The sequence below is a fragment of the Bombus huntii genome, chromosome 3 (assembly GCF_024542735.1).
Source record: "Bombus huntii isolate Logan2020A chromosome 3, iyBomHunt1.1, whole genome shotgun sequence".
NCBI lineage: Eukaryota > Metazoa > Arthropoda > Insecta > Hymenoptera > Apidae > Bombus > Bombus huntii.
The window spans coordinates 725791-752146 of NC_066240.1; the positions used below are offsets into that span (position 1 = coordinate 725791).

The following is a 26356-nucleotide window of genomic DNA, read 5'->3' on the forward strand; positions in this document are numbered from 1 at the left end:
TCAGTTGCCGACGAGGCTGCATGAGTCTTATTGAATGAGTCAAGGAAATTGACGTATCAACCACGTCCTTTATCAATACCGACTTAATTCATCTGCTAACTGTCTGAGCCTCAATCAGCGCCACAAATAAGCTATTCTCACATGACCTCTTACAGATTTAGCGACATGTATATATTTTACTAACACCGAAGCCACACATAAATAGGATCTTAGAGTAGAATAGAACTTAGGAAGGACTAAAAGTTGCTTCAGAAATTTTGATTTCTAACCTTTTTCTCTAGGCGTCGCATAAATATTGGATAGCTTTATACTCCTCGCCCATTTTGTCTGATTTTGATTTAACGTGAGACATGTGAAACAATTTTCTATTGAGGTGTAGAATGTAAAAGGTACCAAATGAATACTTGACGTATTAATGTATCAATGGCGTTTATTAAAGTTACGAGGGGGGCTTGTTACTGGCGCGTGTTACCTGGACTGGACTCGGATTGTTGCCTGGTACTCACCGTCGATTCGACTTGACTGCTCACTTGCGACTTTCTGTGTGTCGAGCTTTCCTCGTTTCCCTCTTTTATAGGTGTTATGTTCTATTTAGTCGCCGACGAGAAGGTCCGAGAAGTAACCACTAGATTCACAATTTAAATTAATTTTTGCTTTCATTTCTCAAAAATACTTGTTATTACTGAAAATTCTCAACGCGAGAATTGATTGTAATTTTAATAAATAAATAAAAAAAAAAATACTTGTTCAATTTATGGATACTGAAACGCTTTAACTTATTAACTAAAGTTTACTGTTTGATTTGTGGACAGTGCAATGCTCCAATGCTCTTCTTTTTTAATTCTGAACGTTGTGATCTCTAGCAGACAGGATGGGGATTGCATGAGTAATCTTGAGAACGAGATGGATAAAATATCTTTATATTTTAAATATATTTTTTTTTATATTTTATATTTTAAAACGTATTATCTAATAATAGATGACGATTATGTGTACAATGAAACCTCGAACAGTTGTTTGACTATTCATATTTAATTTGAATTAGCAAGATATATGTATTTAAGTTAAGGGGGTATTCTGGTCTAGAGGCATGAATTTCGGGCGATTTTTGAAGCTCTGTACAAGCGAAACAAAAAATATTTTTGCTATCCTTCTTTTTAGCATTTGTTTATTAATATTTCGAGATTACGTAATATTACTAGGCTGTGAACATAGAACCACCAGAGGACAGTAAGCGGTAAGCGGCAAAATTAACATTTGGAGCATTGGCATTGGTTGTACCATCGTTTATTTTTTCGCTTACTGCTCGATATGTTCGCGGTTTTATGCATTTATTATTTTTTATGTTTAGAGATATTGCAAAAAGTCAAGAATCTCTTGTTCCAGAAGAAACTTATTCTTGTGCGGACAACAAATTACAAAATAGAGGTATGTTATATTTTTCTATGTTATTATATGTAATATTTATAAATTTAGCTAATGGCTTTGAAAAACAAAATGTTAGAAAGAATGTAGATCTTAACACAATTAAAATTTGATAAGAAATAACTGTAAACAAAAAATGTATGGTCGTAAAAACTTTGTAAATTTAATTTTATTAATTATTTTACTTAAATGAGATTATTCACGCATGAGACAAAATCAATACAATTTGGAAGAAGATACATAAAAATTGCGACAAGTAGTGATCCTTTTGAATAAATGGAGAGTTTTCTATAAGCCATTAAACGTAAAATTATGGTAAATTTACCATTGTAACAAATGAAAATAATTTCCTTACAGGTGAAGATGGTAATAGTACATTATATTCCAAAAAACTTTCTTTATATTTGAATAGTCTTAGAACTACGGAAATCATTGTTTTTAATTTTGTTCCCTTAGAGTTTACAAGAACTTCCGTTTCTATATACAACTTAAACTAACGTATTTATATCTAACTTAAGACTAGACTCCATTATTCGCATTTACGCAATATTTACGATTTGTACAACTATTACATTACTATTGTGTTCGCAATGTTTATAACTTTATCGCTTTTATCACCACTCGCTTCGCCATCAGTTTCTTCTACCTTCTTCCCTTCCCCGCTTCATTTTCTTCTATCTTATTCTATTTTTTATTTATCGCGATTCTACCTTACTTCCATCTACTACTTATTTTTGCTCTTTTTCTAACTTCTGCCTCCTATTTACTTTTCTCTTTCAATACCTATTTTTTTTTTTGTCTCTTTACCTTCTTATTCTTACCTTATCATCCAAATCTATTATTTGAATATAATACCCAAGCTTGTTTGAAATTATATTTCTCCCAATAGATTCTGGAGTGCAGTATTCCTGTTTTTTTTTTCATTTGTTGTGAGATTGTGTCAGGAGAGAAGGGTTTTTAGAAGGGTTGGTTTAGGTAAACTATGTGGGGAGTTGATCTTTTTACATTTCATGGCATGTTAGGAGATTTATATTGTTTAGTTTCATTTTTGCTACAACATCTTCTTGTTTAAGGGAAGCATTTCAGAACTATCAATGTTCCTCCTCTATTCACTATCGATCATTTTATTCCTTTATCTATCACATATCCTGTAGTTACTGTATATATTATTCTACATTCACCTACAGAGAACTAATAACATCAAGTGTACCTCTTTTGTTTCTTTTTGTGTCCGTATTGATTAATATTTAATTCGTTTGTTTAAAATCCTATAGACTTTTTTGAGCTTCTTTTGGATGCTTTAGGAGATTAAGAGATGGTATATTAATATATTAAAACAAAGCCATTTGCTGAATTAGTTATTCATGATATAAATATTTAAATATATTAATTTAAGTTATTAAAACTTGCTACATATACTTTGTATTTTAGAAATGCAGTTATCTTCAGATTACATAGAAAGGTACTTAGGAAAGCTTGACATGATGCAAGAAAGCAAACTTATTCAGTTGAGACAAAGCATAAAGGAATTAAGGGGAAGTTCAATACCTGGAGATGCGACTCTTCTAAGATTTTTAAGGGCTACTGAATTTTCAGTTGAGAAAGCAAAGGAAATGCTAACACAGACATTACATTGGAGGAAGAAACATCAAATTGATAAGCTACTTGAAGAATATGACATACCACAAGTAGTGAAAGATTATTTTCCTGGTGGTTGGCATCATTTTGATAAAGGTATCGTTTTTTTTAATTAATGTTTATAATGATAAAAATTTTTTACTATCTTCAAAATAATTAGATATTTTATAATTAATTATAGTATGAAGTAGATACCAAAAATCAATAATAAACGGTAATAATATTACCCTAGATATTTCATATATTTTTTAATAGTACATACTTTGTTACATTTGTCTATTGCTTTTTTTATTGTATTATATATCTTAAAGACACACAAAGATATAAAATGATATTAATCAATAAGATAAACATTTTTTCGTAAAATATTATATATAGGATAGACTGAGATCGAAAGTAATAATTTTATTTTGAAATACGATTTTATAAAAGCTGTTAGGGTTAAAATTGTCAGTAAAGAATAGACGCGAGAAAAAATATCACAATTCCCTTTTAGTCTGAATTTTAAATACTATATGAGGTCGATAATAATGCAATTGTAATTTTAAAAGATTTCAAACTATCCAATTAATCCTCAAACAGCAGGGGATATTAATTCTAATATATGGAAATATTACATGTTTATTACTTTCTAAGATATATTATTATGTATTATGTATTTTTCTTCTTTTTATTATTATTATTATTATTATGTTACGTCGGGCGACACTCTACCTAGACCAGGCCACACACCGCGGGCAAGATGGCAACCAGATGTCTTCGGGTCCTTACTGCGTACCCTCAATATTCTTAAGGACCCGTCATAAATTCCAGTAATTCGCTAGCTAAGGTCATTCAGACCCAACAAACGTCTGTTTTCCGAATCATTTCTAAAGACTATTGTCTACTACGGCTTGACAAGGGAAAGTTAGTTTTTCTCACGTACGATGCAATTTTCCTCCTACTAACCACTTTCTATCGAGGGCGGCTAAGACTCTTCCTAGTCCACCAACCTTCGTTTAACCAATTAACAACGAAGCCTATTTCCTTCACTCTCTTAGCCAAAATCGTCACCAACAAATCCGATGGTCCCATGTGCTAGACACACCCATCCTTAGCTTTCCTCCGCCATAGCATCGTCTCCGAACACCACTTGTTACGTCGCGTAACACTCTACCTAGCCGATGCCACACACCGCAGGCAATATGGCAACCAGATGTCTTCGTATACTCGCAGCGTATCCTCCATAGTTTCAAGGACCTTCCATAAATTTCATAGATTTCCTAGAAAAGGTCCTTCAAACAAAACAAACATCTGGTTCGGAAGAATTTCTAAAGACTATTGTCTACCACGGCGAAAAAGGGAAAGTTAGTTTTTGTCACGTACGCTGCAACTTTCCTCCCACTAACCACTTTCTCTCGAGGGCGATTAAGACCCTTCGTCTAACCAATTAACAGCGAAGCCTATTTCCCTCACTCTCCTAACTAAAATCGTCATCAACAAATCCGATGGTCCCGTGCGCTAGACACACCCATCCTTAGCTTTCCTCCGACACAGCATCGTCACTCAACTTCACTTCTTCTACATCGTCGGAAAAGTCAACTACTAAGTATACCGCTAATGCCCATCGGGCAGTCTAAGCATAACGCGAGAGTCGGTCTCGGTATTGTCGAGCCTACATTTCCTCTCCTAAATATCTTATAGTGCTACGTCCACTAATACACGAAATCTAATTATAAGAGCCCTACTCTAACGTACATATGGATCTTATCTTCGTGCGATAAGTGATTATCTATCTATCTATGCTCATCAGTGTAATCTAAGTGTTGGAAATATATACTTTATAATTCTGTGAATCACAGTGTTATACAAACTCAATCACCCCTTATTATCTCAACGGAAATCAGGGGATCGATCAATTCGTGGTGTCGATTGTTATAATCGTAACGGGGATTTACGACCCTCGTTGACGTCTCTCCTAGCGACTACGTCTCCCCGCGATTGGCCGAATTTACACCACTGATTTTCCATCCTTCGTACAGTCAACATCCTTTGACCAGGAATACACCCGTAGATCAGTCACTCACTCATCTTATGCATACGCACCAGCGTAACTGTCTTCTTTACAAGTTGTTAGAATAAACGGTGATATATAACTTACTATACAGTGTTACATTCATTGAACTACCTCTGTTATCTTAATCGAAACAGGGGAACGACTATTTCGCGGCGTCGATTAACCGAATCGTAGCGAGAATTTACGCCTCTCGCTGACGCGTTTTCCTAGCGACCGTGTCTCTCCACGAACGGTCGTAACAATTATTATCATTATGCAATAATATTAGAAACTATAACAATTTTATTTTTTTAGTGAATTGTAAATATTATCATATAAGTGTAAAAGGTTCACGCTGGATCTAGGATAACAGTGCGGGAAAAATATGCTCGTCGAAGTTCTTCACTTACAAATTTAATCTTTCTTTTCGTTCTTTGCTTTTTAATCTTTGTTTCTATATTTACTTTTGTTATTATATCCCTTGTGATTATACATTTGATAAAGTTTGATCTTACATTTCACTATCTACCTCGGTAATATCACAATACTCTGAAAAGGATTATTATCATTAATTTAACCACGAAGCATAAAGTTAAGCGTTCTTCATTGTTTTTCGTAATTTATGTTTGCTTATTAAATTTTGCACTTCGTATAAATCTCATCTCAAATCTGTTACCACCATAAAGTGGAGCTCTTAAATGTCTAATTTTGTTATGTATCTATCTTTAATTTTTACGAGACATAGACCATTAATAGCATAAAATTTCATATTATACAATTTACTTTCGTTCATCAAACATATTTCGTCCATAATTTGCATTGTTTTTAATATTACCATTAGTCTTGTCACGTATAATATTTAAATCTAACTGTTCAAAATCAGTTGCAGAATCTTTTATTAAAGGTAAATTTATTTTTCGCCCAATTAGTAATTCAGCAGGAGCATATGTATTGGGTACTTCTATACCACGAACAATTTATTGTCAATTGAATATCAGTCAATCTATATTGCCAACCTTTACTATAGCCACTTTCAGTTACCGATAATAGGTTCTTTAAGAAACTTATTACCTTTTCAATTCGATAATTTGGCTTACTGTGATTATAAAATGTAATTCAATATGGTTTTCTTCACAAAGTCATTCAATATTCTGCCACAGAAAGAAAAAGACCTTGATACGATTGATGATGCGATTGGACGTTTTAAACATATGTTGGAATTCAGGTAGGGAATAACTCGTAATTACAGAATGACGGTATTTATTCTGTAACACAGGTACACAATATGTATTGTAACACTGAACTTGTAATGGCAAGTAATAAGTTCGAATCTCACTTGGTGACATTCGGATAGTATCTGACGTGCAGGAAAGATGTTGGCGAAAGGGCGGATTCTTATCGGTGGGATATTTTCCATAGTAGGTTTGCTAGTCTTCTTGATATAGGACACGGGTTTCCACCGTTTGGCTATAGGCGTAACCGTTCGTAGTTTTCTCTTCTCCAGTTGCCGCACTTTCTCCGGAGCACTGTTTCACACGCCCGTTTAGCTCGGCTGCTCGGGCAGAACTGCTACAGAGTTTAACAAAGAATTTTCATGCTATTGACCATTCATTTGCGTACACGTTCGAACGTCCCTTGTGATAGGCTCTTCTTATTATTTTATTTACATCATTCTTAACAATATGAGTAAAACTAACGTAGAAAAAATTAGTTATTGGTATACTACTTGTAGCAGACTGCAGAACTAAAAAGATGGCAGGAAATAGTGTGAAATTAAAAATTTTGGCGGGTTTAAAAAAATGTGTTTTTTAAAAAGAAAAAATATACTTTAAGGTGCTATAACAATTATTTAAATAAACTTTTTGACGAACCTTTAGGGCACTCAACATTACTCTTACTACAAGAAATGTAATAGCAGCAAAAATATATTAAGAGCTTTATAATAGATTTAATAATAATAGTTTTAGCTAAGGGAATTATTTACCTTTGCCCCTTGTATTTTGAGAGGGCTATGAAAAAAGTACATCTGCTTCAAGAGGCTAATTAGAATACTTCCTATGATATACATTGCCACATTAAGAATCAAATACTTTCCAATCAGCTAGAACCTCGGCGAGGCAGCCAGCTACGCTCGTTAAAGCTCAGAACTAAAAACGATGCGTCGCGAGTTCGAATCCTCGGTTTAAAGGCTGCAAAAAAAGGACGGAAAAAACAAATTTTCTCTTACAACATTACAAACAGGCAAGCGGCCATGCCCCTCCCTTGCTTGTACTGTCAATTTACTTTCTGAGAGTAACTTGGTTTAATAACGTGCTTGGTGTTTAAGCACCAGGGGCCCGACGATCAACTCGCACAATACTGGCCTACTGTTAGCCCGCCCGTGGAGGTTTTAGCCGGTAAGAATCCGGCACTACCTTCTGCCCAGTGTGTAGGTTAGTAAGGTGTCTATGAAGATTTCCTCCACGTAAAAAAAAAAAAAAAAATTTTTTTTTGTAGTATGAAAGGAGAGAAGTTTAACACTCCCGTAAATAAGGGTGGAACACATATATAAATGGTAAAGCACTGTCGCCTTTCGGCCGCACTTAGCAAATTTTTTTGGAAGGACCGCGGAAGGCTTCCGCTATCCTTCCGGAAAACGCAGGTGCTAATAATTTTTCCTTTTGAGCATTGGATTTCGAACAATATATTAGATGCGAATCTAGATGTTTGATTCATTGACATCATGTAATCAAAAACGAAATAGATAAAAAAATTTGATATACAACAGAATTACTGAGTAAACTTACACTATTAATTACCAAATTCCAGACTTGAACAATATAATCATAGGTAAAACTTGGATACATACTGGTGGTTAGAAAGTGGCGCCTACCGACATTCTGCATCAACTTCAGTAAACATATTTCTTTTTTTTTTTTTTTTTATTTATTTGTTGAAATTACAATCACTTCTCGCGTTGAGAATTTTCAGTAATTTTTCTGGCGTGGCGCAGTGACATGGCTGTTTATTTACAATAAGTTAATACTTATTATAGATAGATATAATTTATAATCTATAAGTATTATAAGTAAGTGCATATGCTTGATTTGGATAATTAAATGAATCTAACGTTTAGGTCTAGCGGGTAGTGCCTCTTCAGCCTGCGAATCTGGTCCGTCGTATCGAGTAGTCCAGTGATTAGGGGGTTTCGGTGTTTGTTGATTCTTTTGCTGTATCTGTCGCTATATTTTGCTATTTCCTCTTTGACGGTGGGTATCTTGAGGTCGCGGTGTATTGTTTCATTGGTTACATACCAAGGTGCGTCAATTAGGGATCTTAGCGTTTTCGATTGAAAGCGTTGGAGTATTTCGATGTTGGAGTTACTTGCTGTTCCCCATAGTTGGATTCCGTAGGTCCAGACAGGTTTTATTACGGTCTTGTAGAGGGTAATTTTATTCTGTAAATTTAGTTTGGAGCGTCGGCCCGTGAGCCAATAGAGTTTTTTTAGTTTGTCCTTTAGTTGCTTCCTTTTATCTGAGATGTGTGTCTTCCACGTTAGTCTCCTGTCCAGGGTCATGCCCAGGTATCGGACTGTGTCCCTGCTAGGAACTGTTGCATTGTTGATGGTGACCTGGGGGCAGGTTTGTTTTCGGAGCGTGAAGGTTACATGTGAGGATTTCTTTTCGTTGACTTTGAAGCCCCATTTGTGAAACCACTTTTCCATGGAGTCGAGACTTCGCTGGAGAGTGGATGAGGCTATTACCGGGTCTGCGTGGGAAGCTAATAGCGCTGTGTCGTCTGCAAATGTCGCTATTGTTATATCGTTTGATATAGGTAGGTCGGCAGTGTAGATGGAGTACAGTAGGGGTCCGAGGACACTACCTTGGGGTATGATTGGCAACTAAATGATTGCGGATTTCGTCAATACCACCTAATGACAAAATCCGCAATGACTTAGTTGCTAACTCAACATATAGCTATCGGAACGAGACCTGATATTTTTTACACGGCAAGTAAATTGTCACAATATAATCGGAACTCAAAAGCAATACATTTTACCGCTGTGAAAGGGGTATGTAGATACCTGAATTGTAATTGAAAATCAGTAGACGCCAGTTGTATGGAAAACAAAAAATTAAATTTGTAGAAAGAAAGAGAGAAAAAAAAGATCAGACAAGATCAAGTCGTGCTTTATTCGTTTTACAATTGAATATGTTTGCAGAACAGCAATGAATATTTCAGTATCAGCATTTTACAATCAATTTAAAGATGTCTAATACAAAAATTGAAATGTAATATATCGTAATAGTAAAATAATTAAGAAATATGATAAATACAGGCATGTATGTATGAGTAACGTTTTGTATGTAAATTAATTTTTAAGAAATGAACAGGTGCTATATTTTAACTTTTCAGTTTCGACAAAAAAAAATAATTCCTTTAACAAATTTTGTAGAAATTCAAATCAGAAAATAAAATAAAAATGTATACAACTTTCTATTAACTTTCGAAATCATTTTAAAAACAATTACGAATAACATATGAGTTGTACGAATGAAAATACTTACATCAGAATCATTATCCACGCTAAACCCGTATTTATTTAGTATCAATTCAAATTTTTCTTATAGAAAAGAAATGTAACGTGAAAGTATTTAATGCAAAGAGTTTAATTAAGAATTTTCATGCTATTGACCATTCATTTGCGGACACGTTCGAACGTCCCTTGTGATAGGCTCTTCTTATTATTTTATTTACATCATTCTTAACAATATGAGTAAAACTAACATAGAAAAAATTAGTTATTCGTAAACTACTTGTAGCAGACTGCAGAACTAAAAAGATGGCAGGAAATAGTGTGAAATTAAAAATTTTGGCGGGTTTAAAAAAATGTGTTTTTTAAAAAGAAAAAATATACTTTAAGGTGCTATAACAATTATTTAAATAAACTTTTTGACGAACCTTTAGGGCACTCAACATTACTCTTACTACAAGAAATGTAATAGCAGCAAAAATATATTAAGAGCTTTATAACAGATTTAATAATAATAGTTTTAGCTAAGGGAATTATTTACCTTTGCCCCTTGTATTTTGAGAGGGCTATGAAAAAAGTACATCTGCTTCAAGGGGCTAATTAGAATACTTCCTATGATATACATTGCCACATTAAGAATCAAATACTTTCCAATCAGCTAGAACCTCGGCGAGGCAGCCAGCTACGCTCGTTAAAGCTCAGAACTAAAAACGATGCGTCGCGAGTTCGAATCCTCGGTTTAAAGGCTGCAAAAAAAGGACGGAAAAAACAAATTTTCTCTTACAACATTACAAACAGGCAAGCGGCCATGCCCCTCCCTTGCTTGTACTGTCAATTTACTTTCTGAGAGTAACTTGGTTTAATAACGTGCTTGGTGTTTAAGCACCAGGGGCCCGACGATCAACTCGCACAACACTGGCCTACTGTTAGCCCGCCCGTGGAGGTTTTAGCCGGTAAGAATCCGGCACTACCTTCTGCCCAGTGTGTAGGTTAGTAAGGTGTCTATGAAGATTTCCTCCACGTAAAAAAAAAAAAAAAATTTTTTTTTGTAGTATGAAAGGAGAGAAGTTTAACACTCCCGTAAATAAGGGTGGAACACATATATAAATGGTAAAGCACTGTCGCCTTTCGGCGGCACTTAGCAAATCTTTTTGGAAGGACCGCGGAAGGCTTCCGCTATCCTTCCGGAAAACGCAGGTGCTAATAATTTTTCCTTTTGAGCATTGGATTTCGAGCAATATATTAGATGCGAATCTAGATGTTTGATTCATTGACATCATGTAATCAAAAACGAAATAGATAAAAAAATTTGATATACAACAGAATTACTGAGTAAACTTACACTATTAATTACCAAATTCCAGACTTGAACAATATAATCATAGGTAAAACTTGGATACATACTGGTGGTTAGAAAGTGGCGCCTACCGACATTCTGCGTCAACTTCAGTAAACATATTTCTTTGAATGATGAAATTAAAAATGTTATACGAGTAGCGATAATAAAGCAGTTTAAAATGTAATTAGACATAGTGTTACTTACAAGCTTGTAAAAACTTTCTATTTGTAAATTGATTCGTTAATTATTTTGTTTTATTTTATTTATATTATCATATATTACTTTATTTCCTTTTATTATATTTCATGTCTTTTATTTCATTTATTTATTTTATTTCATCAACCTAATTTTCGTATGCCCTAAGAAAGCATAAAATAGTCAATGCTGTTATTGTCATTAAATATAAGAAATTATAATCTGTGAGTACACTAATTTTAAAGATTGGATTCGTTATTTACTTTAAAAACAATTTTTTTGTATTCGTTAAATATATATAAAAGCATGCCTCAAAATTCAATAACTTTATTTCTTTCTTTACATTGTAAAAAAAATCACAAAAGGACGCTGTTTTAGAACGTTGTAATTCAGGACACCCCCTTAAGGTCCAAGGGCTGTCTTCGACGAAGTACCCTAATACCAATGTGACCTAGTCGCATTCTCGGGGTTACGATGTATCGTTCGATTACCTTGAAATCAGTTGTTTGAAGTTCAATAGTATGGGAACTGTTTGCATCTTGTTCAGTGCGGTATTTGTATCAATCGCTCGTATATTCGACCGCTAGCGAGTTAGACAGACTCGTTGTCGTCGTAGCCCTCTAGTGTTGGCAGTTGGTACCAGCGGATCGCCCGGGAGGTGTTGCGCCGCGTTGATGCCTCGACCTGTCGGCATCCTATTGATACCGATCCGCCACAATAATAATCGAGATAATTGAACTTATCTAGATTTTTGTTTGCGTATTTAAGTCGGTTAGATTTATGTTTCATAATTTTATTGGCTGTAGGAATTTCGGACCCAACCGATGCACGTGAGGCGGAGCGATGCAACAATCACTGTCCGTAATATTAATTTTAGAGATATAGTACGTCATGTCTTTATTTGTCATACCTTTTTGGTTCTACTGTATGGAAATTAATGTAACTTTTATATAGTCCTTGTAGATATAGTATTCCGGTTTGTTGTAAGATTATATCCTTCGTGTTCTTCGTCTCCCCCGCAAAGAATGGTAAGAATTGTTGGTTGTATGTTACGTAGATCGAATGATTGTGTGACCTTTTAATCTTAATTAAAAAGATTTTAATTGATCTTAATTAAAAAGATTTTAATTAATCTTAATTAAAAAAACAAAAAAGAAAAAAAAGAATATACTGCGATCGCTGTTCTGATTAAACGTTCGAACGTCGGAACTCACTGTGTAGCTTTTATCTCTGTTCTGGGCTGATAACTGCTGCTGGATCTATGTGCGGGTTTCAAAAGTTGTAGAATGTGAATCTTGCCTCCGTTTGTAATTTTATCTTCGGTTCGATGTCACAATTTAAATTGTAAACCACGAATAGTGCGATATTATTCATTTCAGAGTTCCAACAAATTTCGCAGAATGTCGAATCCAATGTTTATTCTGATGTACGATATTTATTTTATCACCGAACTTGTAACGACAGGGAGTGAGTTCAAATTTCGTTCGGTAACGTTCGGATAAAATCTGATACGAAACGATGTTGGTAAGAGCACTGATTTTAAAAATGAGACTATTGGTTCGTGAAATTTATTGGATAATTTATAATTTATTTCCAAGTTGTTCTACGCTTGTTCTACGTCGTTCCAAGGAAATGATTTATCTCAAAAGGTGATAACCCCAAAAAAGTGAATTTTTGATCAGTCCCCCTTTTTTTGAAAATCGAACATGTAATAATTTAGGAAATAATTTGGGAAAGCTGTACCCATAAAACAATGGACATTTCTCTTTATTTTAACAGTAATGATATACAGTAAAGGATTCTTCTTTGGAACACGTATTTACACCTCTAGAACTAACCAGAATACAAATTTGGAAACCGAAACATAAATATAAAGGATAACTTTATTATCGACGCTATTCGTTGACGATATTTGTCAATTTTTTCGGGAACGGAAATTGTTCCAGGCTTGCCTGTTTTGAACAATTACCTACGCCACTAGAACAACTATATTATATATATATTTTTTTTTAGACCTTGTTTACGTGGAAGCCGTCTGTTGGAACTTTTTGGGCTATCTTGGATATAATAGTCCGATAAGGCCTTCGCCATGGGTCCCCATCCAACGTGACGCAAAATTCCTCCCATCCTTTTTTTTTTATTTTCGCGAATCTTCTTACTAAGCTCTTTTCTTTAAATTCTAAATTCCTCAATCAATTCTTATTTTCAGCTCTCTGAACTTTAAAGTTTAAACACCTCCCGCCTAAGTATCTTTGGGTCTTCACACCACTAATAGTTTCTACATTTTTTCTTATAGGAGGATAAACTTTTTTTAACTCGGAGGCACATGTCGTTTCTACAGTAACCCGGAAACATTCTGCATGTGCCTCTTTGTCGTTTGAATTATGAATAAATAAGTTCTGATAATTGAAGTCAAATTTTAAAATAAATTTATCTGTATCCATTTCCTTCGTTGAGTATTTAAAATTATCGACATTACGTCTCGTCTTAATAGTTTCAAGATCATGTAAAGCATAAGTATAGTCCGAGGTTGACAACGTGTTAAGTATTTTATTTCCCTTGTGTTTCTTTGCCAGTCCTTCATTGGTACTGATTATATCCAGAGAGCTAGTTCTTTCATTCTTGTAAAATGTGTATCTTTTATTTATTCCAATGGATACAATCCCGTTTTTACTTAGCATATCCAATAATATGTTCTCCTACGATCCGTTTTAATGCTACCCCATGCGGTAGACTTGGCATTAAAGTCCCCTGCGATCATCATCGTACGATGGCTTCTCTTAGATGTTTTAATCGTGGAGTTCAGTTCATTAAGGTAAACATTGAACTGCTAATCCCCATTCTAATTCCCACGAGTCCCTTTTTTATATCCAGGGTGCTATCATCCGGATATTTTCCTTCGAATAATGTGATCTATAGGGAAGCATCCCCTTTGTCATCGTTGTATCAGTATGCCTCTTGTTGGTATGATTCCGAGATGAACACCACATCCACTTTAGGCGTACTGGTACATCAAATCTTGTGCCAGTTGGCAGCGATTTAGGTTTATTTGGAAGATTTTAATCTTGACCCGCTAATGAACCCGTAACGTAATTTTGATTTTTCCTTATATCACTAACCTGTTTGATCGTATGTCTGTATGTAGGAAATGCCAGTGAACCTGTCACGTGTTTTATATTGACTATCCCTGTCTCATTGCACATAACACAACCTGGTTCATTTTTGCAATTCGAAATATTATGGTCACTGCTACCACATTCCCTGACTTACAGCCCTACATTGGTTAGTCGTATGTCCAATCATATGATATCTGTAACATTTTTTAATTTTGGGTATTATCCTTGTTGTAGCGATTGTTAATCCTGTTCTAATTTTTATTGTTTTATCGTCATCCAGCGTACATGAGGATGGTATTACTGCAATCGCTTGCTACGTCCTCCATTGCGTTGTTCTGATCATTTTTATATCGACCCAGCTTTCTTCCTTAATTTTCGTAATTAAACTCATTACTGAGTTCCTTTATTAATTCCTCCTTGGTTAACAGCGGATCTATATTTTTCATCTCTAAGGATTCTGTCCTGTAGTAGTATCAGCTGAAGTCTTTCTTCAGTCATCCTTCCTTTATCACCTTTGCCGCTGATATTCTGTATTTTAATTCAGTTAAAATATCCCCCTGCTTGGCTTTTTTAAGTACACTTAGACTCCCTCGGTGCCTCCCTGCCTGTCATTAAAATTTTGTATGTTTCGATTCACTGAACAGTTTCCTCTACTTTTACAATAATTGCTTTCGGTCTATTTTTTCTGCTAGTTAACTCCCCTTCTATTCTCTCTTTTACCTTTCTAATACTATTTACCCGTATTATTCCAATATTTTCTGTTTCTTTCCTTTTTCTCCTCCTTCTTTCCTGTATTTTCCAATCTCCGTTACCATCTTCTTACGTATCCTCATTTCCGGCGTTTGCTCTACATACGTCGGCGCATGTGGCTTCACCCCTTTTTGCTCTTTTTTTATTTTCTTCTTTCTTCTCCTGGGCTGGTGAGATTTGCTTTCTTTTTGCCGCTTCGATCATTTTTTGCCATCTACTCATTTGAGCTTCTTTGCTGTTATTCATTTCATCTTTTTTTTTTTATTATTTATTTATTTACATTTTACAATTTGTCCAGTAGGACATTTGGTAAAATATTATAGCTTAGTATCTCCGAGTCCTTTTTTTACATCAGATGTATTCGTTTTTTTCTTTTTTTAGGCTACCAATACTTTCCACTGCATCCATCAGTATCTGGGTTAAACGTCTCAGCTCATCTACTTTTATAATTATTGACTCCTCGTCATCTACTAGTGTGATTTTATCATCCTTTCCACTATCTAGTACATCTTTACCGCTCGTTGATTGTTTGACTCTTGCGTTATTTATATTATGCATCATGGCCGTCCTGTTCAAGACAGACTTTTCTTTCATTCGTTTCGGCGAATCAGTGTGCTATAGTTACGCCACTAGAACAACCTGGATTCGTGTAACAAAAGAAGAAACCTTTACTTTATAATATTGCTATTAAAATGAAGAAAAATGTCCATTGTTTTATAGATACAGATTTTTCAAGTTATTTCCTAAACTAAATATAATATTGAAATATTACTTTGAAACGATGTTTGGAACAATTAGGACAATCCAGAATAATTTTTACGACGTTTAAAAAGGAACAAAAATTAATTTTTTGGGGGGCTTATTTCTAGAACCTTTCGAGATAAATAATTATTTCTTTGGAACGATGTAGGACAAACGTAGAATAACTAGTATCAACAACAAAAAGTTCGAGATTTAAAAAATGGGAGTTAACCTCATATATTATAGATTAAGCCAGCCAGGAAACAATACTGACGTGTACGCTACCACAGATGCACAATTAAATTTAGACAGAATTCATTGTAGTGATATCGACATTTTTTTGCGAGTATTCGTTTAGTTACTTAAAAATTTAATTTCTGTAACATATTTGAAAACCGGATATGAGGTAGTTTTTCCGAATAGTTTTACTGAAAACAACTTATTGGAAATTGAAGATTTTGCATTTGACAATTATTACAAATGTAAGGGAAAAGTTCCAAGAACGATATTTTGTACAATGAGAATATGAAAATGATATATAAGAATGCGAAATGAGAATATAGTGATGGTAGCGATGATAGTGAACTATACGTATAACGACAAGAAAATGCGTGTGTAACAGAAATGCCATATCTATAATAATTATTTCTAATCTTTAAGAACAGTACGCTTTGAATTTCATAACACAAGGTTTTGAAGAATTTTCAGTCAAACATTTTTTAATTTTCTTTACTTTTTTCTCGAAACTATCTTTTGCATATTCATAAGCATGTTCAATAAAAATAGAAGAAATGAAGTACATATACTATGGTCTTAATTATTTTATAATAGATTAATATTGTAAATAGACGAATTCTTTCTGTCTTCATTAGTGTTTATAAAGTTAATTTTCAATTCAATATATATTTCTTCATATGCATTTTACAAGAAAGGTCTTATAAGTGTAAATTTAAATAACGATATCTTTATTAATTTGTAGATGGTCAACCTTTATATATTTTAAGAATGGGACAAATGGATGTAAAGGGATTATTGAAATCTATCGGGGAAGATGACTTGCTGTTGCTGGTAAGTTTCATTTGTATAATAACATTATACGCAGCATTATACAGTACACATCATGTAAAAATAACAGTTTATATTATTTATATATTTTATAGGTTTCCATAATATTCATAATTAATATTGCCATTGTAGGTACTACATATTTGCGAAGAAGGACTGGTTCTTATGGAAGAAGCAACTGCTGTTTCTGGCCATCCAGTTTCGCAGTGGTGTTTATTAATAGATCTTGAAGGTCTAAATATGCGTCACTTATGGAGACCTGGTATAAAGGTATAAAATCTATTTAATATACTTTAATATTTTTTCAAACAACAGTTTAATAAGTACATGTATGCTACTCATACACATACATATACATATATCTTATTTGAATACATACAAAATCAATAAATGTGTTTCTTATATTAATCGTCCCATAAATAATATTAAAATTACACCATATATAACTTAAGTGCAAAATATTAGTACTTATATTTATTTTTAATGATCATCAATGTATTGTTTTTTATAATATTTATTTCTTATGTAATTTTTTAATTCATGAGCCAACATTTTTTAATACTTTAAATATAAGAAGAAATCATTTAATACTGATTTTAAGGACCTCTAGTAATATAATTAATATACTATACTATAGTAGTAAGTATAATTTACATGGAGTATAAATCGTGGAATTCCCAGAACACAATTGTGATTTTCAAAAAATTATGTTTGCCATCTGCGGTTTAACATTATCATAGTGATGTATATCTACGAAGCTGTATTAAAGTAAAGTACATATACTTCTAATACACTTTTGGATAAAAAGATAGCTCATGGCATAAATTAGGAAAACTTTATTGAATAACAAAGATACAAAAGTATATTTCATTAACTTAAGAACTAGTTTTTAATGTACCACTATATAGTTCTGAAGAGAAAATAAACATCTTTTCTTGCAAAATTAGAAATATTGCAAGAATTTTTTCGGACAATATGATAGCCCACGCTGCAGAAAAATAAATATTTACTCACATTTATTAAAGAAAATGTTATGTTAATATTTCGTATTCCTTTATTTTTTACAACTGCTGTCGTTTTTTTTTATTGCGATTTAAATAGAGTTTTCTTTCTCTTTTGTCTTATTTTTCTTTTTTCATAAACTATTTTTGCAGGGAGCTCACCCCAACAATTCTTTATTATATTTAGATCACGTGATCTTGCTGGCCATCATAAAATTTCGATTTTTTTCTCAAAAAAATACTTTTTCACCGACTGCGTAGTGTGACCATTATCTTATTGGAATTTGAAATTTTGTTAGTTGATCAAGTCAATATCCTTTATACTATTTATTTCTTCAATTAATAAATGTCCATAGGAAACAGAGATTAGAATTTGCCAAAAAGCATTTAAAATGGTTTAAAAGGTGGAGGAATGTTATTTTTCTCAATGAAAAAATGGTTAATTTAAAAAAAGTGGAAGTATTATTATCATTATTTACATATTTTCAATAGGTGGTGGAAGTACAATCATAGTAGTATCATAAAAAGACGGAAATTGTATTTATTGCAGCAATTCTATTATATATACGTCATCACATGCATCATGAAATGTTTGGACAGTGAAGTTCTGATCTTAGACACAGTACAGAGTTTCAATATAATAATCATCATAGTTTACACTTTCTATATACAATCTATTTTTCGTCACTAATAATATGCAATTTAATCAATTATAATACTTTATATGTAGATCACGTAATGTTTAGTATAAATGTATACTCGTCGGATATAAATCGTCGTTGATAGATGCACATCTTTTAAATTTCAATTTAAGCTTCCGATTTGCTTTAAATATTAACATATAGTGCTACTATAATAATTACTATATTGGTTATCTATTTTAGTATTTTTTCATAAGTGGATGAGGTTCTATTTAGATCAGATGTTCTTGCTTCGTTATTGTGTGTATTTTTGTTAAAATTTAGTGTTCGATCTTCTTTTAACACGTTCGTCGCCACGTCACCCATATCTATGTGACGGGTATACTTCCGTGGGGGCCCCGTCACCAAAGTATGGGTGACACTCTTCTTGTTCGAGTTAATTAAATATAGGATATTATATATAGAATATACAACATAAAAATATTAAAAACACATTATACTATACTTTGTATTTATTTATATTCTGGATAAAATATTACATTATACTATATCGCATGGTATTTGTTAAAACATTTCAAACATATTTGGGGTGATTTTGGGCACTTCGAACAATAGTTGTAGACTTCGTCATCATTGCTCTCCTCAATTTCAAATATATTTTCACGCTGTTTACTGAATATTTTGAGGATGAAAAAATCACTGATGTATGTCTCATAAGTATGCTTCTCACTAAATGAAAGATCTGAGATGTCTGCCATGAGATCCCTCGGAATACTCGAGCTGGAAGCTTATCGCTTTCTCCATTTCACAACTAAGTAATCTTTTCTTTACAATGAATCGAACGCGATAAACAATGAAGTCCCGCTTGTCGCTCTATTTACGTTCTGCGTATCGGCGGACGGATTTGGGCCTCGCAGGAAACTTAGCCGAATCACGTTGGGTGACGAACGTGTTAACCTGTTAACTGCGAGATTTATACGGTGTATACACGTCAAACGCAGGGCAAATGCACCTATTATAAATTTTACGAAAGAAGTAAAGCAAAACGAACAAGGATTACATTTTTATTCGATAAAAAATTTACAATTCATTGTTTAAAAAGATATTATTATTAAAATCTTCAAAATTGACAGAAAGTAATACAATTCATAAATAAGAAAATTTTTAAAAATTGTTGATTTCAGTGTAGCATTTTTTAAATAAACATTGCAAGGTACCACACAAAGTGGTACTTTAAAGGTCGAACACCAGTAATGTAATTCCTTATGGATTCCATTTTTTGAGCAGACGGCATATCTTCGTAGTGGATTTACTTTTGATGGTGTTATAAGCTATATAAGCTGGTATAAGTTATATAAGCTGGTATAAAACGCAGAACAATTCATCAATATACGCGCCAAAGAGAATAATCAAATAATCTAACTTTTTTTTATAAAATACATAATAGCTTTTCCGGAAGTATAAAGGAAACATACCACTAAACGTCATTTACATTACTTTTTACTAACATTTTGAGTCTCTATAGTAAATGGTAACTTCTTATTTCATATGGCGAGTATCGTCAACCGCACCGAAATAAAGTTTTGGATTGACGTATACACACGTCAAACGCAGTTAAATGGATAAGTAAAAGGTACTAATTTGAATATTTCAAACTCTACATTCAACAATGCAGAATTTTTCGAAGATATAAAGGAAATTATATAAACACATCATTTAATCATATGAATGCTTATTTAAAGATAAGAAACAGCATTACTTATGGAATGGCGTTGTAGAAAGCGTATATACGAATTTAATATATGTACATTTAATCTTTACGTTCGGTTGTAGTTGTGTATTTTCTGTCGCTTAAGCATTTATTCATGTAGACAAATTTGTCGAACTTCGTTGATATTTTCAATAATTAATAAATAGAGTCCCAAACATAACTTATTTTCAGTTTCGTCTCATTTTAGCTTGCAAAAACACGTCTTAAATTTTTTATGATATGTGGCATGAAATCTGCCAGAAGACTCTGTCAGAAGAAAAATGTTTTAATATATAAATCATAATGTCACACACATATTGTAATTTCAGTTAAATAAACATTTCCTTATTGAATATTATTTTAGTATTACTTACTACAAGGGTAAACTATTTACAATACATTTTTGTTACAGGCTCTATTACGTATTATTGAAATCGTTGAAATAAATTACCCAGAAACTATGGGGAGAGTTTTAATTATGCGAGCGCCTAGATGCTTCCCTATTTTATGGACATTGATAAGTACATTTATAAGTAAGTATTTCTTAATTGTTTCTTAAGATCATTTATTATGATCAACAGTACTGTTATATATTGGACGGAAACATCACTAATTCTAAAACACTTCATACCACAATATCAGCATTTGCATTTCTAATCTCGTATCAAATCGCTGCGTTAACGTTATGTAGAGCATTCCACAAAGTTATCGTTAGCAAAATCCCATTTCTCTCCATCACTATTGTTGAAAATATATGTCGGAGATGAAAGAACACCGGAGCCTCCCCTTTGGAACTTCAGAATAATCCCCTAACATTGTAATCTAGAGTCTACTATAGCTGTAATTAAACAATCGTAGTTATTCAATCCGATTGTAATTGTTCGAGATTAGTGAGCTTTGGCTCGAGGCGACAGTCTGTCGCCCAACGTAGCCGCGGTCAACGGGATGGGCGTTTCGTCTAACAAAGGTGTGGAGTGATATTATGACCCTCATTAAAGGAAATACCCATAGAGGTACCTGACAGTAAAACATTCCAACGGTTCCTTCGGACAATGAATACCAGATGTTGAGGCACTTACACAACACAAGTTCAGTTAGCCCGAGGACTCGCTATGAAACCTGGGTTTTTTTTGGTAATTAAGATTTTTCAAATGGACAGGCAGTCTTTGTCCCAAATTGACCAATTGACAGCGACGTCAATTTCCCTTACTTTCGGAACGAGGGCTATACCCGACGAATTCGATGATCTCGTGTCCTTAGATACACCCCATCATAGTTTTCCTCGGTGACATCATTGGGACGAAAATTCATTCTTTCTTGTGATCTCATCGACGAAGAGGGTAGCGCCTTACGACCTGTGAGTATTACACGTTTGAGTCAGCTTGTGTGAGCAAGTATATCTATCATCCTGTTGACCGTGGATTCGTTATCGAACCTGAGACCATTGTCACTAGTGTCGCGAGTGTGTGACCACCGTGGGTTTGCGTCAACTTTGTAACCTCTTTATTTGTGTCAATAAAAGTCACTTCCGTGCTGCATGAAGATGGATAGCTTCAGTGAAGAATCATTACCTATCCCAAGCCCTTGTCACGTAATTTTTGGGTTGTGTCGGTGACACCATCTCCGATTGGATAATAGGACGGTTGGTGGACCAGGAAGGGTTTTAGCCGCCCTCGCGAGAAAGTTGCCAACGGAACATACCAGATGTGGAGGAAACCAACTTTCTAAGCTAACACGTGGTAGACAATAAACGTAAAGGGAAATTTAAGACAGGAAATACTCGCTTGGTCCGAAGGACCTTAACTATAAAAATGCCAAGGCCCCCTGGTGGGCACTTAAGACTATTGAGGGTGCGCGCCAAGGATATGCAGACATCTGCGTGCCATCCTGTCCGTGGTGTGTGGCCTGGTCTCTGATATGAATTGACGTTACATACCCCCCTTCTTAGATTGATTTTGGTCCTCCAAAATCTCAGTGTTTCTGCGGATTATCTCTAGGTCAATTTCCGGTAAGGTTGCTGTTTGCGTGTTGCCTTCTATTAAAACGTCATAATACGGTGTTTTAACTCTCTCAATGGTGTAGGGTCCTAGCCACTCTATGTCTAATTTATGCTCTTTATGGTCGTTGTGTATTAAGACTCTATCCCCTTCTTTAAATATTGACTGGGGTTTTATTATTCGTCGTCTCTGATCTCTTTGATATCTTTGTTTACTCCTAATCAATTGGTCGCGAGCTTTCGAAAGTCTAGAATCCCATTCTCGTTTTCTGAATGCTACTTCGTCCACGTAAGTGCGTTGTGGATTTCGTGAAATGGTCGAAGGTAAGTTGGCTTTGTGTCCGAATGTCAATTCAAAAGGTGTATAACCGGTCGAGTCGTGTATCATCGTATTGTAGGCTAGGCATATAAAATTTAAATGTTCGTCCCATTCTTCCCCTGAGTCCCTTTGAACACACTTTAGCATATCTGCTATTACAGCGTGAGTTCGCTCTAATGATCCATTACTTTGGGGGTGGAAGCTAGTAGTTTTAATGTGTTTTATTTTGAAGGCTTCTTCGTATTTTTGCATTAAGCTACTAATAAAATTTTGTCCTCTGTCTGTCAGTATTTTCTTAGGCGCTGAGAATATGTATATGTAATGGTCTAACAGGGAATTCCAAATAGTTTCTGTTTGTTGGTTTTTTATAGGAACAAGGATAAGGTATTTTGTGAGTTCATCGTGAATGGAGAGTATAAAGGAATTGCCTCGTTTCGTTTTCTTCAATGGTCCTAGTATATCCATGGCTATCTTGTCATTGGGTTCCAATGGTGTGTCGGTTATACATGGTTCTTCTTTGGGTCGAATCCTAGTCATTTTTGCGGTTTGATAGGTCTCACAAGTTTCTATTCTGGTTTTTCTTCTGTCCATAAGGTGTGGGATACTATATTTGTCTCTGATTCTGTCGTACGTCTTTTGTATCCCGGGATGTCCTATCAAGTCATGATTTTCTTTCAGTATTTGTTCTATCTCTTCGTCACTTAAGCTCTGTATTGGCTCGTAAGCAAACTCTATGTCGCCGCGTTGGTCATTGAAAAACAAAAGAAGTCTCTTTATGTGTGCTTTGTCTTGTGCGTTTAAGTTGTTGTCTCCTATCCCTATCTTTCTATTTGTTTTGAGTACGTTTGATATTTTCTGTAACCATGCGGTTTCGTCATATGGGCCTAGATATGTTTTTGTTAATTGGAAAAAGTTGTCTTTGTTAGGTATTAGTTTTAATAATTTTGGTATTTCTTCTGATTTTTCCCAGTCCTTGAATTGTTTTAATAAAACGTCAGTTTGTGTTATCGCGTGTACTTTGGATAGGGCGTCAGCGGCCGCGTTTTCCTTTCCTTTTACGTACTCTATGTCATACTCGTATTCCTCTAATCTTAATCTCCATCGGATCAGTCGGCTTGAGGGGTCCTTACAGTTGTGTAGCCATTTAAGGGCTTGGTGGTCTGTTTGAATTTGGAATTTACGGCCTAATAAATATTGTCTCAGTCTTTTAACTGCCCAAACGATAGCTAATAATTCTTTTTCCGTCGTTGTATAATTTCGTTCAGGAGGGTTTAATGTTCTCGAAATGAAGCAACAAGGGTGCCCGTCTTGTGAAAGGATCCCTCCTAAACCTTCGTTACTGGCGTCCGTTGTCAACGTAAATGTTTTTGTGTAGTCGGGATATTTTAGTACCGGTGCTTGGCATAATCTTTCTTTTAACGTATCGAAGCTGAGTTGTGTTCTGTCGGTCCAGTGGAATGGCGTGTCCTTTTTCGTGAGGTCCGTAAGGGGTTTTGCTAGCTTTGAAAAGTTACGAATAAATTTTCTGTAATAACCTGCTAGCCCGAGGAAAGATTTTACTTCTGTTGGGTTCTTAGGTTGTCTAAAGTTTTTTACTGCTTCTATTTTCTTCGGATTGGGTTTTACTCCCTCGCTTGTTACGGTATGTCCGAGGTATTCTAATTCGGGCTTTAAAAATTCGCACTTATCTGGCTGTAGTTTCAGCCCCAATTCCCTAAGTCTTTGTAAAACGATAGCTAGGTTTTGGTTGTGTTCTTCTATCGATTGACCAAAAATAATAATATCGTCCAAATATGCAAAGCAATGTTTATTAATAAGTCCGCGAAGCGCAGTGTCCATCATTCTTTGAAATGTCGCTGGCGCGTTTTTGAGTCCAAACGGCATTCGATTATAATGGTAATGTCCTTGTGGTGTGCTAAATGCAGTGTACTTCTTTGATTTGGGATCCATAGGAATCTGGTGGAATCCCGAGGATAAGTCTAGGGCGGAAAAGAATTTTGCGTTTCCTAACTGCGATATTATGTCATCTATGTCGGGTAGTGGATATGCGTCTTGGTCCGTAAGTTCGTTAATTTTTCTGAAGTCAGTTACAATTCGCCATTTCTGTTTTCCCGAGGCGTCCTGTTTCTTTGGTACAACCCATACTGGGGAATTATATGGAGAGTCGAAAGGTTCTATAATGTTTTTCCTAAACATTTCGTCCATCTGTCGCCTAATTTCTGTTTTGTGGCATTCAGGGGGTCGGTAGGATTTAGTGTTTATGATTTTGTTCTCTTTTAGGGTAATTGTATGTTTAGCAAGTGAAGTGCACGGTAAGAGTTCTGTTTCGAGATTGAAGACGTCCAAATAGTAAAGTAATATCTTTTCAATTGGTTCTCTGAGAGCCTTTTCTATATGTGAAAGTCTAACTAGATCTCTGAATGTAGAAATTTGATTGTAGGTGTTGGAATTTTCGATGCAATTAGTGATTTTTAAGTTGGACTCACCACCATTGATAAAGCATACTGGAGTCGGTTTTCCTTCTAGGTACACTGTCTTTGATATGACTTGCCCAGGTGATATGGTCGTTGCCGGTTGTAACAAAATAGTATTATTATTTAGTTTTAATCTGTTGTTGGAAAGATTGAATTTAAACTGTCGTAATGCGGGGAAACCTAATATTCCATCTTCTATTAGCGGAAAATCATCATCTATTATATGAAAGTCTATCTTTTTGTCAAACAGATCTATAATGACGCGTTCGGAAGTTTCGAATTCAGAGTGTCCCATTGTGAATTTCTTCACAGGTACCGGTTCTGTTCTTGCTGTCCATTTTCGCTTGAGCAGGTTGATTCCTGCCCCTGAGTCGACAAGAAATGTTCGTTTCGGTTGTCCGGCTGGTCCAAGGAGCACTGTGGGTAGTTCTCTTGTAGTTGCATTGATCCTGATTCTTTCGTTTCCATCTGGACGAAGTTGATTGGGGGTGCTCGTTGTTGTAGGCCCTGGTGTTCGAAAATTTGGACATTGGTTTGATCTGTGTCCAAAGCGTTTGCACTTGAAACATTGTATCTGGGCTCGTTCTTCTAACGGTGCTCGTCGAAAGGCCGTTTTAGGTTGTCGGGCGAAACCATTTTGAATCGCTCTGGGCGGTGTGGACGTGAAATTTGCTACTGGTCGTGGTCGATTATCGGGGCGAATGGTCCGTTGCTTACGGGTTCTGTGCTCATGAAAGTATCTTTCGATTTCGATGGCGCGTTTCTCGGCTTCAATAAAATTCTGCGGCGGAGTGGTCAGTAGTATTTGTCCTATTTCTAATTTTAATCCGCGAACAAAGTCCGTTATCGAGTCTTTCAAGATTCTGTCGCTCACGGCGCGTCTGTTCATTTCATCTGGGTATTCATTAGTAATGCTGTGCTGTAATTCATTGTAGGCTCGTCTAAACCGAGTAATATAGCTCTGTACGCCTTCACTAAACCCTTGTCTAATGTCTCGTAATTGATCCTGGTTTTCACGGACCGAGGTTCGAGTCGCTAAGTTCTGTCGTAATGCTTGGTATAAATGTGCGTATTCTGAAATGTGCACACTACGTATTGCCATAGCTGCTTTTCCCGAAATTCTCTCAGTCTTAATCATTCTTAGCAGTAAGTACTGTTCGCTGCACATTACCCTCATCTCTTCGACTTCTCTAACGAATTCTTCCACTCCTATATCATCTTCGCCGTTGAGTGATGATATACATCTTATTACATCTGTAGCTTTAAGCTCTGGTTGCGTAGAACGTTGGAGGAACGCTCTGCCCTCGGGTGATTGGGGTGGCTGAGTCATTGGAGGGGGTTCTCGGAAGACTGATTGA

The 26356-nt window shown here is 34.9% G+C and overlaps 1 protein-coding gene and 2 non-coding genes across 5 annotated transcripts in view; all 3 read left to right on the top strand.

Annotated features, from left to right (window-relative positions):
• Positions 1 to 26356, top strand: part of LOC126863986 (protein real-time) — a 56477-nt gene that overhangs the window by 16857 nt on the left and 13264 nt on the right. For all 3 annotated transcript variants that reach the window (XM_050614805.1, XM_050614803.1, XM_050614804.1), the window contains 5 exons: positions 1352 to 1428; positions 2857 to 3159; positions 16732 to 16820; positions 16950 to 17087; positions 20622 to 20742. In XM_050614805.1, coding sequence (XP_050470762.1) covers positions 1352 to 1428; positions 2857 to 3159; positions 16732 to 16820; positions 16950 to 17087; positions 20622 to 20742 — 728 coding nt within the window. The remainder of the gene's footprint in view (positions 1 to 1351; positions 1429 to 2856; positions 3160 to 16731; positions 16821 to 16949; positions 17088 to 20621; positions 20743 to 26356) is intronic.
• LOC126864357 (U6atac minor spliceosomal RNA) lies at positions 7589 to 7695 on the top strand. The gene has a single exon (XR_007689144.1). It is a non-coding gene; the product is annotated as a U6atac minor spliceosomal RNA (small nuclear RNA).
• LOC126864358 (U6atac minor spliceosomal RNA) lies at positions 10658 to 10764 on the top strand. Its single transcript, XR_007689145.1, has one exon. It is a non-coding gene; the product is annotated as a U6atac minor spliceosomal RNA (small nuclear RNA).